Source organism: Conger conger, chromosome 5 (assembly GCF_963514075.1).
Source record: "Conger conger chromosome 5, fConCon1.1, whole genome shotgun sequence".
NCBI lineage: Eukaryota > Metazoa > Chordata > Actinopteri > Anguilliformes > Congridae > Conger > Conger conger.
In genome coordinates this window covers 7,226,712-7,239,752 of record NC_083764.1, presented here as the reverse complement: position 1 = coordinate 7,239,752, position 13,041 = coordinate 7,226,712, and the positions used below count along the sequence as shown (strand labels likewise).

The following is a 13,041-nucleotide window of genomic DNA, read 5'->3' as shown; positions in this document are numbered from 1 at the left end:
CTGCGGTGATCTCTTAAGCAGGCTTCAGAGACCTCGTTACCCTGCGCCAGCGCACGCTCTTCCTCATTAAACGTGATGGATGCTGGACCGCTCCGCCACCTCGTGCAGCGCGAGTGCACACACACACACGCACGCACGCACGCACTCACACACTCACACACTCACACACTCACACACTCACACACACACATACACTCACACACACACTCACGCACACACACACACATACACGCACGCACACACACGCGCACACACTCACACACACACACACACACACACACACACATACACTCACACACACACTCACGCACACACACACACACGTGTGCAAACTCAACACATTTCAGACCTCCGCCCCCTAGGGCCTTTCACGGAGGCTGAGACACAGGTGTGTTGGTTACTCCGGGTCTACCAGGTCCCAGGGTGGGAGTGTACGTACAGTCCAGCAGGTGTGTGTGTGTGTTGGGGGGCAGTGCAGGGTGACTCCTTCAGTTCTCTGGGGGGGGGGGGGGGGGGGATAATAATAATAATAATAATAATAATAAGGTACCATCTTTGATCACCCCCCCCAAAGCAACACGCAACACTGGCACTGTGTCTGCCACCATAAGACCACGTCCGTCTCCAGCCATACTACACGAAGCATAATAATCTTTCAAAATTAGGGTCACAATCTGTCTTTTTGAACGACGGTCACCTCAGGAAACAGAAATGTTTTGGAGAAAGAAAGAAAGAAAGAAAAGAAAAAACCTCCCTGCTTTTCAAGGACAGCGCTCCACGCTGAGCCACGGTGTCTAATCTACTCTGTCAGCCTTGGAAAGGGGGAAGAAAACGCGCCCGCCTCTCATCCTCTCCGCCGAGGAGCCCGTCTGGCGGGGGAAGGACGGGCCGGCGGCCCTGAAGACGGCGGAGAGGGGCGCGCCGCGGCCCCGGACGGGCCGGCCCCCCCGTCCCCCAGCGCACCTGCCTCCTCCCGTCACCGAGCGTCAGGCGCGCCGCGCCCGCTGAACCGAGGAGCCCCTGTTTGTCGCCGCGCTCTGAGGGCGAGCGGCGTGGCGGCCTTCCCGCGACAACACCTGCCACTCTCGCCCCGGGCGCCGCGGCGACCGGAACACACACACACACAGGCACACAGAGGCACACACACACACAAACAGAGGCACACACACACACACACACACACACACAAGCACACAGAGGCACACACACACACAAACAGAGGCACACACAGGCACACAAACATGCACACATAGACACACACAGAAACACACAGACAGGCACCACACACACACACACACACAGGCACACACAGGCACACACAGGCACACACAAACAGAGGCACACATAGAAACACACACAGGCACGCACACACACACAAACACACACACAGACACACACACAGGCACACACACAGGCACACACACAGGCACACACAGGGACACACAGGGACACACAGGGACACACACACACATATATACACAAACTGACACACAGGCACAGACACCCACCCACAGGGACACACACACTTCCATTATTCTTCTTTCCATCTGCTTGAATATCTTCACGCTATTGTGCAGCACATGTTATGTCACGAATGCCCGAATAGCAGGTCCTACAGACAGCTGGGTCCAGCACACAGCTGGGTCCTGCAGTGAATGAATGATATCCCACTGAGGCTGGAGCTCACACAAACCCGCTCCCACAGACAGAGAGCTGAGTGGCCTGTGTGAGACCGTCACAGTAATTCTGCTCCTCAACAGGTGGGTGAGGAGGTCTGGTCAAACCAGGTGGTCAACCAGGAACAACCAGCTTCAGCCAACCAGGACAACACATGCCACGACCACAGCTACTCTGGACCAGGCCACCAGACCCGGGCCAAATACATAATTGTTTTGGATTGAAATCCCTTCCTACGCTTTACTGAGCTTGTCTTGGTGCATTGGCACCTATGCAATACTCTGCAAACCCCACCTTCTGGCCCTCTTGGTTGGCTCAATTGCACCAGGCGAGATCAATCGAGCACAGAAAAGTTATGTGAATCCAAAACAGCGGATTCGCTCACGGTGCTTTAACCTCCGCACGCGTGTGGCCACAGCTGCAGCACAGCCGTGGCGGGGACTCAAACTCGCAACCTCCTCCGGTTTTGCCCCGACCGGCCGGCCAGCTTGTTGCCTAGCAGCGCGCATTGTTCCATGTTCCGTTCACGCATGAGCCCGGCTCTAAACCCCCCCCCCCCCCCCCCCCGCTACGGCTGCCAAAACCACAAGCAGGGGCTCAGAAACGGCAGCACACACACTGACCCGCCGCTGGGAGCCGGAATGGAGGCCGCTGGGAGCCGGGATGGAGGGCGGGTGACAGCTGGTCCACAGACAAAACACATCTGCTGCGTGCAACTGGACCACCACAGAGAGAGCAGCGCGAATGACTGGTTAATGCCTTTTTTATTTTTAGGAAATGTACAAATCCTCCCCCTTCTTGTTTTTTTGGGGGTTTTTTTTATCCCCGTTTGGAATTGCCAGTCGTGTGTGTTTTAAGAGACTGGCTTCTCTTTGGGAAAAGCATTGCCTGGTATTACAGCAGACAGTTAGGGTATAAAAGCAAAACAATCCCGTATCTAGCCATCCAAATCATTACTTTTCATCACCCTATCCATGAGAATAATGCATAATTGTTTCGCTTTTTTGCAGGAAACAGAAGAGAAATCTACATCATGCTGGTACCCTTATTACATCCAAGGAATGTTGTTATGTTGGCATGACAACACCAGTTAGCAATGCCATACCACACTACCGCGACACTCTCCCCAGAACAATAGGGACCCTGGTGTAAAATCCAGATATGCCAGTTTCACCAGCTTGAAAATTGAGCTGGTCAAGTTGGTCATAAGCTGGTCTAGCTGGGTATAAGCTGGTCATAAAGCTGGTGAACCAGATAGTGCTGGTAGCTTGACAGAGCTCTGTTTCAAAACATAGCTTTAGCTGGTCAAACCATGTCAAGCTGGGAGCTGGTCTGAACTGGTCAACCAGCTACCAGCCTTTTTCTCCAGCAGAGGAGTGTTTTAAATGTTCAGTCACCATGACCCTGTAATCTATACAGAGCTGCTAGTAACAAAATTACATAATCACATTCACCTGTATGATATTAACTGCTTTTTTCACCTGTTGGATATTAATTAGTTTCGTTTATTATGTCAGAGTAGCCAACACCAAGGGTATGAAGTGATTGTGAAACTGCTGTTTGTGCGTGTGTTTGGCTTGCACGCAAGTGTGTGTAAAGAGGACCATGTCATTGTGCAAAGAATAGTCGGAAATAGGAAGCTTTATTTGTGTACAGGAGGCTGCAGAGTTTTTTTTTTAGTTCACCGCCTTTCCGCGACTTGACAGGAGACAAAACAAACGCATGTTCCACTGTCTGAATGGCAATGCCGATTCACCCACAGCATCCTTAACCCTGTTACCTCATCCAGAAGAAATGGACAAAAAGACAAAGAAATCAAATAACGGGCAACATGATAGCCACTTGACGGGAATCCGCTTTCGATCGGAAGCGTCTAAGTGAACGTCGTTTCGGCCTCCAAACCGCTAAGGTCGGGGCCTCCATTTCCCAGAAGGCTTCAGTAATCAGCTTCTATTAATACAAGGGTTTCTAACTGGATTACCGCGCCATTCCATCACGCGCAACCCGCCAGCTTCTCTGTCCTGGTTTTCTGCGAATTTGAACAGTAACGGTCCATACTGAAACCAAAGAAAATAAAATAGAGCAACAAATATTATTACTTCATTGTACGTCGCTCTGGATAAGAGCGTCTGCTAAAAAGGCCTGTAATGTAATTAGAAATGAAAACTTAAATTTAAAAGTAAATCGCGTTTTCAGCTGCTTACGTCTATACTGTGTTTTAACCGTCCAGCTCAAGAACGTTTTGGATCACTATTTTTTTAGGCTAGGCGGTGCCAGTGTCGGGTGAAGATTTATTCGTTCGACAGAATCGACGCCGAAACTGAGATTCTTAGGTAGAAACCCAATATTCCGGGACCTTTGGTCTTGCTTTTTAGTACCAGCTCTGCGACTTCCAGAAGGGCAAGAAGCCATAATATATTGCGCCGGGCCAAATCTGTCTGGCTGCCCAGAATTGAAGGCACTGGAAAAAGCTAAGATATTGAATATGACGCATGCTCGCATCAAGATGAAGTCATCCAAACCGGGGATGATGAGTTGTGACAGCTCTTTATCTGCTAATTATCATGGCTCCATTATCAATCAACTAATGCTCTTTCGCAGAGAACTCAATCCCCTCTGCTCAGAATCCCGTTTGAATTCAACTCCCACCGTGATAAGTAAAATTGATTAAGCCGTCTTGAATCGGGTATCACCTTAACGCGTAAAAAGACATTTAGATAAATCCCTCCTGTCATGATAACACGCAAGTGCTCAATAAGACGCGAAAATAAATAAACCGGGGAAATTATTATTTGAAGCAATCCACCCTGCTGTTTTGCCGTGTATTCCATGTGGTTAGTAATAAACACTGTCCGTTAATTTGCATACACATAAATCAAAGAGTTTACTGTCCGCTGTACGAGAACCGTGTGTTATTAAACACCGTCGTTCCCTACAGAGACGTTTCATCACAAGCACCAGAGACCTGCTGCAATTTGGGTATTTCAAATTCCAGACGGGGGGTTAAAGTCGATGTCCTTGCGGAGAAAGATGCTTGGTCGGGCCGCGTCAGACAAATGTCTGCAAATTTAATCTGCCCGCAAAAAGACCTTTAAGACACGTCCACGTCAACGGAAGACAAACCGCTCGATCTGTGTAACCGTTTAACAATAACAGCAGTCGCTGCATTAACCGGTGTTTGGTCAAATATGGTCTACATAAACGAAAACGTAATAAAGTAGACAGATAATACTGTAACAGTCATTTATGAAATACAAAAAAATATAAGTGTGGGTATTCTATGAAATACACTCACTGTATGGTATCATATGTTGGATGACGGAAACACTGAACAGGCTAAATAAACATTCCCCCTGATTTCGACATGCTCCGATGATTTTGGTCTGTATACCATTCCTGCTTTGTGGCGAGCTCATTTAAACTCCTATGATGATGATGCTGCTGTGGGGGAAAAAAGTGCTTTTGACAGGGTCGGTACCCGTCGGTACAGCAAGGGGGCGCCAGAGTACCCAATCCAGGATGACTAGGCAAGATTTCTCCGTCTATCGCACTCATTCTCTTTCGCTTCTCATACGCAGTGCTTCGCGTAGCGCTGCCTTTAAGAAGAAAATACTGTAAAACAAGAGCGCCACAGCACAACAGCGAAATTAGACGCCACTGGGACGTGTTCCCTGATATGTAGGCTAATTATCTGTTGGCTGCCTGTGCGTTTTGTGGCAAAGATGATACTTTGTATGGAATACATGTCTGACTAAATTAACGTTTCACAGGGCTTTTCTAACCAGGTACTGCACGATACAGGCCTAGTACACTGACTGCAGGACACTGTGTTTACGGTTTGACTGTGCAGCTCTGGGGCAGTAGGCACTTTGATCCACTTTTCGACACAGGAAATGACAGCTTCTGAAGTCTTATTGCCTAATGACGTTCAAAGAAAACAGAAAAAAAACAAACAAACATGGCCGCAGCTTTCATCTTATAACGAAGCGCAGAGCTTCAAGAAAACAAAACCCCGATTAACCACCGCAATCAATCCAACCGGCCTCACAAGGTTCACAGTTGCAGCGGGAATCGCAGTGGGAATTTCGCCGCAGATAAAACCGAAAAGGGTCCCGCGTGCGGTGACCTCGACACCGCGGCGTACTCAAACAGAGGCGCTCTAAGACGGCGGGGGCGCGGTCCGCGCCGCTAAGAATAGCGAGGCGTAATCAGCGTCGCGGACCAGCGAAGCCGTCCAATTACATAAGGCGGGTTTGCCATTTAGGGGGGCGAGGGGGTTGCGGTCGCTTTTAGTTACTCCTAATCGGCGAGCGAGGCGGCGTGTTCTCCAGGTTCGGTGGCGATGGCGCCGGTGGCTGAGGGCGTTCTCCGTGGCCCTGGAAGGTTACGTTCGGCGGTCGGCGAGTCGTACCGAGACCGCGGTAAATGTCAACGCGGAACGAGGGAACACATCTTCCCCGTAAACAGGCCGCCGGCGAGAGAGAGAGAGAGAGAGAGAGAGAGAGAGAGAGAGACACGGCCCCGGCAGATGAAAGGCGAGGCCGGCGATCGGGTTTGAAGGTTAACCCCTTCCCCTCCGAACGGCGTCAGCGCGTTTTCATCTCTTGCCGGACCGGGGTCCGCGTCGCCGCCGGACCCTTGAGAACGCCGTCGAAGTCGGCCTATCGAAAGCACTCGGAAACCCCCGAAAAATTGGGAACACGGTGAGAGAGCACTTGAAACGAGGGAGCTTTAAGAAGGTTTTCAGCCGTCCCATCAATCACAGCGGGGCGGTACAGTATGCAACTCTAAACAAGAACACAAGGGGGGGGGGGGGTGGGGGGGGGGGGGGCAACATAAAACTTTTTAATTCCACAGAAGGAACAACTAGTAATGCAAATAATGATATGTTTCACGGCCAAACAGCCCCAGGGGACAGGCCTGTCTCAAAAAGCACATTATTACCCTTGTGTGGGCAGCGGCAAGTTCCCATTTTAATGTCATTGACGGCGAATAAATCGCCGGCCTCTCGCGGATGAATCAGACGTCGTTCAGCGGCGGGGCTTTCAGGCTGAGCGGCCGGGCTAGAGAGCGCCGCGGAAGCGTTAGCGTTAGCGAGGGAGCTTCACCTCCGCGAGGTGCGTTTGCCAGGTCACCGACCTGTCACGAATCCAAACGGATCAAGCCCCGCTCAACTCGGGGGGGGGGGGGGGGGGGGGGGGGGGGGGACACGTCTCCCTCGCCCACGCGCCCACCTCTATTCCTCCGACACACGCAGAGAGAACGGACGAAGTCCCAAAAAAGAAAGGAACCAAGAAGGAGAAGATCTACTTTACGCACACAGGCCTACTTTAAAACCGGCCCTCCGCGCTGATTGATGATGTTTTCTTGCTTAAATGGCCTTGAGTGGAGAATACAACGCAGTCAGCTGGATGTCCAACAACATAACAACCATCAGATTGTACACGGACTGGGCACTACTAGGCAGCGGTAACGGGTGCACACAATGATCGCACTGTTACGATATCCACTTAAGTATCACATGGAGAAGTGACTTGTATTCCTAATACTGCAGGCAAGCGGGGGGGGGGGGGGGGGGAATATAATAATGGCATCACTTAAACAGCCAATGGCGAGCTGGCATTGCTGCGGCAGAGAGCAACAGGGTTTAATTTCTTGGGGAAACCCCACATGACAGGGCAGACGGGGCCAAACAAACACACCTGCAGGCGTCTGGCCCCCCCCCTTGGGCCCGGGGAGCGTGCAGGTATTTACAGAGGCGCACCTGTGCCCCACTTATTCGGCTGATTGGGCTAACTGCCTGAGTGAGGAGAACGGGGCCGCAGGTGGAGCAGGACCGGCTCCGCGGGGCCCCGGAGAGCTGAGAGCGCACCAGCCTCTGTAATGCACCGTAAACACTCCATTACGCAGTCCCCTAGTCTGCTTCCGAGATAACCGAACACTGCGCCTATCTGCAGTAACCAAACCTGCATTCACTGAGTCTATCTGCTATAACCAAACCCACAGTGTCAAAGTCTACCTGCTATAACCAAACCCACAGTGTGTCAAAGCCTGTCTGCTATATCCTAACTCACAGTGTCAATGTCTATCTGCTATAACGAAACCCACAGTGTCCAAGTCTATCTGCTATAACCAAACCCACAGTGTGTCAAAGTCTATCTGCTATATCCTTACTCACAGTGTCAAAGTCTATGTCTAGTGTAGCCAAACCCACAGTCACCAGGTCTAAACACAATGAAAACTAGCAGATACTGCAGCCCTCCGGAACTGTAGTTTGGCACCCCTGCCGTAGAATCAGTCAGTAGATATCTGCCGTAACCAAACCCAAGTCAACATCTTCTATATCCAAACTCACAGAGTGTCAAAGTCTACATCTATTAGGGCCAGTAACCAGAGTTCAGTCCTTGGCCAAACACATATAGTTCTGGATTCAAATACATTACAATACAAATACTTTTCTGTGCTCAATTTATCTTGCTTGTTACAATCGAGGCAACCAAAAGGACCAGAAGGCAGGTGTACTGGGACCTAAAAAAAATATTTAATTGGTTCCAATACACCAGACAAGCTCAGTAAACGTCTGATAGTCACATAGTCACCAAGTCTACATCCGCTATACCCAAACCAAAACACTCTGAAAACCAGCACACATTCTTCATATGCTGTTCATACATCTTCTCTCCACCCAAAGCCATAGACAACGAGCCGATATCTGGTATATCACATAGTCAACACATCTACATCTGCTATGACCAGACCCATAGACTCAACCAGTCTATGTCTGTTATAACCAAGCGCTTACACAGTCCCCAGTCTGTCTGCCATAGTCAAACCGTCACAAACGCCCAAGGTTGTATTGGTTATATCAAACTCCACAGTGTCCTCAGTCTGCGATGACAAACCCATACAGAGTCCCAACTCAGCAAGGAAGCAAGCACCCACTGGACCACTGTCCCTGCCAACTGTCACCCAGCCAACGTTCCGCAAATCGCCATGACAGCAGTCTGCTAACGGGATCGTTCGCCAGCCATTTTGCATTCGCGACGACTTCAACAGCTGTGCTACCCTCGCCTCAGCTTCTTCGCCCGGACGTTCTGCGAAACCACTAGGGGGTGCTGTTCGCCGTAACCTAGGTCCGTAAAGAAACATTAGCCCAGGTCGCTGACTCGCTGTTAATTTCTCTCGCTTATGCCAGCCACTCCCCATCACCAGGGGCCTGTTCTACAAAGGACTACCAAGTTAGCCGGATAACCACACAAAGTAAAACCCGGGTTACTTCAGTCTATGTTTCAGATTTGGGAGGGTTCCGAGTTTTACTCAGTGCAGCTATCCAGCTAACTGAAGAATCCTGGGCCTGTTCCACAAAGCAGGATTACTGTGTTAGCTGGACAACTTCACAGAGTAAAACCCGGATGCCCCCAAATCTGGAAGATGGAATGAAGTAAAAAGAGCTGTTCCAGGTTTTACTCAGTGCCGTTATCCAGCTAACTCAGTAATCCTGCTTTGTGGGTTTTACTCAGTGCAGTTATCCAGCTAACTCAGTAAGCCTGTTTTGTGCCTTGTGGAACAGGCCCCTGTACCAACACCGACTGCAACAACTGTGACCGTTACGACCGGGACCACCCACAGCCAGGGGCTCTCGTTCCTCACAGTCGTTCTGACCAGCCTGCAGTCAAGGGGAACGCCGACAATCACAGGTCAAAGGACCCTCCGGGGACCGCAAATAGCCCCCGTCCCCACTAAGCAGGACGTGTGTGTGAAAGAGTGTGTAATAATCACACGTCCGTCATCGCTACGGTGACCAGATGTCCCGGATTTCCCCGGATCGCCCCGATCCTTTTCACGTGTCCTATCCCGAGAAAATCTATATCTGTCCTGTATTTTAGTGGTGGCGGGTTTTTCTGATTCTACTTGCCGTTACTGTACAGGTTCTCGTTGCAGTGCTCGAGGGAATCTGGTCACCCTAATCGTGGCCCCCCCGTTATACAGTTAATCAGTGGCCTGTCCAGGAGAGAAGGGTTTTGTGTTTCCCCCAAATGAGGGGAAGTTGGGTTGGGCCGGGCCAGGAAGGGGGAGTGATGGTTGGGCAGAAAATTGACCTCAGAGACGAACGAGAGCGTGCTCCCGAGAGCAGAGCCACGGTGAGACGGGTAGTGCAGTCCGTAGGGCAGCGGACTCTCGGCCGTATGTCATTCCCCCTGTGCAGGGGGACCAGTCCCCAACATGGCCACCTTCTGAGCCGTTATCCCCGAATTTAACTGAATCGATTTGTTTACTTGGCAGGGGACAATGTCACAAATATTCTGCACCAGAGTTTGCCAGGGAGGCTAGTTTTCATTACATTACATTACATTACATTATTGCCATTTGGCAGACGCTCTTATCCAGAGCGACGTACAGTTGATTAGACTAAGGAGGAGACAAACCTCCCCTGGAGCAATGCAGGGTTAAGGGCCTTGCTCAAGGGCCCAACGGCTGCGCGGATCTTATTGCGGCTACACCGGGATTAGAACCACCGACCTTGCGTGTCCCAGTCCTTTACCTTAACCACTACAATAACCGCCCTTTCGTCTGTAGATCCTGGGCTACACGTTTCGGCCGCGGGAGGAAACCCGCGTGAACACGGGGAGAACACGCCAACTCCACGGAGAGAGAGAGAGAGAGAGAGAGAGAGAGGATCTGGGCTGGACTCAAGCCCAAAACCGCCATCGTTGTGAGGCGACAGTGCTAAGTGCCGTACCACTCGGACGCCCAGGCTATCTGCAACCCTCTCTGCTTTATATCTGTCTGAATAAAGGAAAAAAACAGCCACAAAAAAAAAAAAGTACAAAAGGAGTTTGGAACATCCCGCACCCAGCACTGCGTGAGACACCCATGAAAACACCTCCTCCCCCACCTCTTTCTGCACGCTCAGCAGGATGCACCCCCCTCTCCCTATCTCTCTGTCCCCCTCTCTCCCCATCCCTCCCTCTATCCCTCCCTCTCTCTCTTTCTCCCCCTCCATCCCTCCCTCTCTCTCCTTCCCTATCTCTCTGTCCCTCTCTCCCCATCCCTCTATCTCTCTCTCTATCCCTCCCTCTCTCTCTCTCCCCCTCCATCCCTCTATCCCTCCCTCCCTCTCTCTCCCTCTTTCTCCCCCTCCATCCCTCTATCCCTCCCTCCCTCGCTCTCTCCCTCCTTCCCTCCCTCTCTCTCCTCCCTCCTTCCCTCCCTCCCTCCCTCTCTCTCTCTCTCCCTCCTTCCCTCTCTATCCCTCTCTCTCTCTCTATCCCTCTCTCTCTCCCTCTCTCTCCTCTCTCTCTCCCTCCCTCCCTCTCTCCCTCCCTCTCTCTCTCCCTCCCTCCCTCTCTCTCCCTCCCTCTCTCTCCCTCCCTCCCTCTCTCTCTCTCTCTCTCTCTCTCTCTCTCTCTCCCTCTCTCCCTCTCTCTCTCTCCCTCCCTCCCTCCCTCCCTCCCTCTCTCTCCCTCCCTCCCTCCCTCCCTCTCTCCCTCTCTCTCTCTCTCTCTCTCTCTCTCTCCCTCTCTCTCTCTCTCCCTCCCTCTCCCTCTCTCTGGGCTCCCTGGGCCTCATTAGCGCTTGCGAGCGTCGCGGTGCGTGGCCCAAGGTCATTCCCGCCAGCCGCCGGGTCAGACCGCGAGGTGGGGGGAGACGTACGACACGGCTCAACAACTACACCATCATTACAGCGGGAGCAGCCGTCTCACTCTACACCACAAAACCCTGTTCTCCCAATGCCATTACCATTGTTCTGTTGTCACCCACACACCGAATGATTTGTGGAGCCCGTCAAGTGGCTTCTATGCAAGTGTTGACGACACCAATGTCCTATTCCCGTTGTGTAGCCCCTGGGAATTACCAGGAAGTAGCCAGCAAGTGTCTGCCAATCACAATCAGCATTGCTCTATTGGTTCCCGCCAACCCGCTCTGTGATTGGTCGAGCTTCCCTCTGCTCATTCTAGGAGTATTGTGACATCACAAATCTCGTTCCTATTACACCGTCTCGGCACACAGCGAGGAAGAGTCCAGGCTCCGTTGAGGAAGAGGAGTTTTAAGTGGAGAAAGATGGCGGCCTACATCCTCGGAAGAGGCAGAGCAGGGGTCAAAGGTGAGACGTCAGGCGGGAGAGGTGCTCACCTTTCCCTGTTGAATTTGAGGGAATGGAGAACGGCGGGCCTCTTTTGCCGCAGGTTCCAGAGGTGCACGGTGTCGTCTGCCAGGGCGCTCACCAACGCCCCCTGTAGGAGAAAGACAAAGCAGCACAATTAACCCTTATGCAACGTATTAGCTGACGTTTTGTTTCCAAAGTGACTTACAGTTGACTAGACTAAGACAATTCACCACTGGAGCAATGTGGGGTTAAGGGCCTTGCTCAAGGGTCCAACAGCTGTTCTTATCATGGCTACACTGGGGCCTGAGCCACCGACGTTTCAGGTCCCAGTCTCCCTTTTGCCCAGACAAACAAAAATCAAACCAATATTTTTTGTGACCAGCCTTCACTTTTAAAACAATTCTCTTCATGTTTGTTGTTCCAGACACACTGCAGACCTTGCCACAGTTTGTCTGCAGACTTTGGCTGTCTTGCTTGCTTCTGGCTCTCCGGGAAAAATCCCAGACAGCCTTGATCAAGTTTTTTTTTAATTATGAAAAGTAGTCATTGGCTGTGGCAATTAGAACCAATTTTCGACCAATGAGCTTGAGTTTTTGTACAGCTACACAATGTTTTGGCACAGACTGTCAGGCCGTCAATGGAAACCTGAATTTAAGGACCATAAACACAGGCAGAGGGTGAGTCAACACGTCAGTGAGCCTTTTTCAATGATAGGAAGGGAATGCTCTTGTAACACTGTTTTTAATATAAAAATCTTATCTTAATACTACAGTTTCACAGGGGTGGAAAAAGTCCTGTTTTACCTACCGACCAACATACGCCCCCCTTAAAAAAAAAAAAAAATGCAGCATATTCAAATTTCAATACCGTTTCCCTCAAAATCTGAATTGCTCTCGTCTCTCCAGTTTGGAGAGGTCAGAATTTAGTCCACTCTCCAGACGGACCGTAAGTCTGAAGAAGTCATCGCATCATACAGGGAGCTGCAGTTATCGTTACTGTTATTGTTGTAGTCGGGGTTGTGCAGTTGAGAGTATTGTTACTGTTACTGTTGTAGTCGGGGTTGTGCAGTTGAGAGTATTGTTACTGTTACTGTTGTAGTCGGGGTTGTGCAGTTGAGAGTATTGTTACTGTTACTGTTGTAGTCGGGGTTGTGCAGTTGAGAGTATTGTTACTGTTATATTTGTCGTCGGGGTTGTGCAGTTGAGAGTATTGTTACTGTTACTGTTGTAGTCGGGGTTGTGCAGTTGAGAGTATTG

General features: G+C 50.8%; 1 protein-coding gene across 1 annotated transcript in view; it reads right to left on the bottom strand.

The window, feature by feature from the left end:
• The window catches only part of stxbp5a (syntaxin binding protein 5a (tomosyn)), a 165,133-nt gene that overhangs the window by 80,182 nt on the left and 71,910 nt on the right, over nt 1-13,041 (bottom strand). Inside the window, 1 exon segment of the mRNA XM_061242322.1 lies at nt 11,812-11,912. Within this exon segment, the coding sequence (XP_061098306.1) occupies nt 11,812-11,912 (101 nt within the window).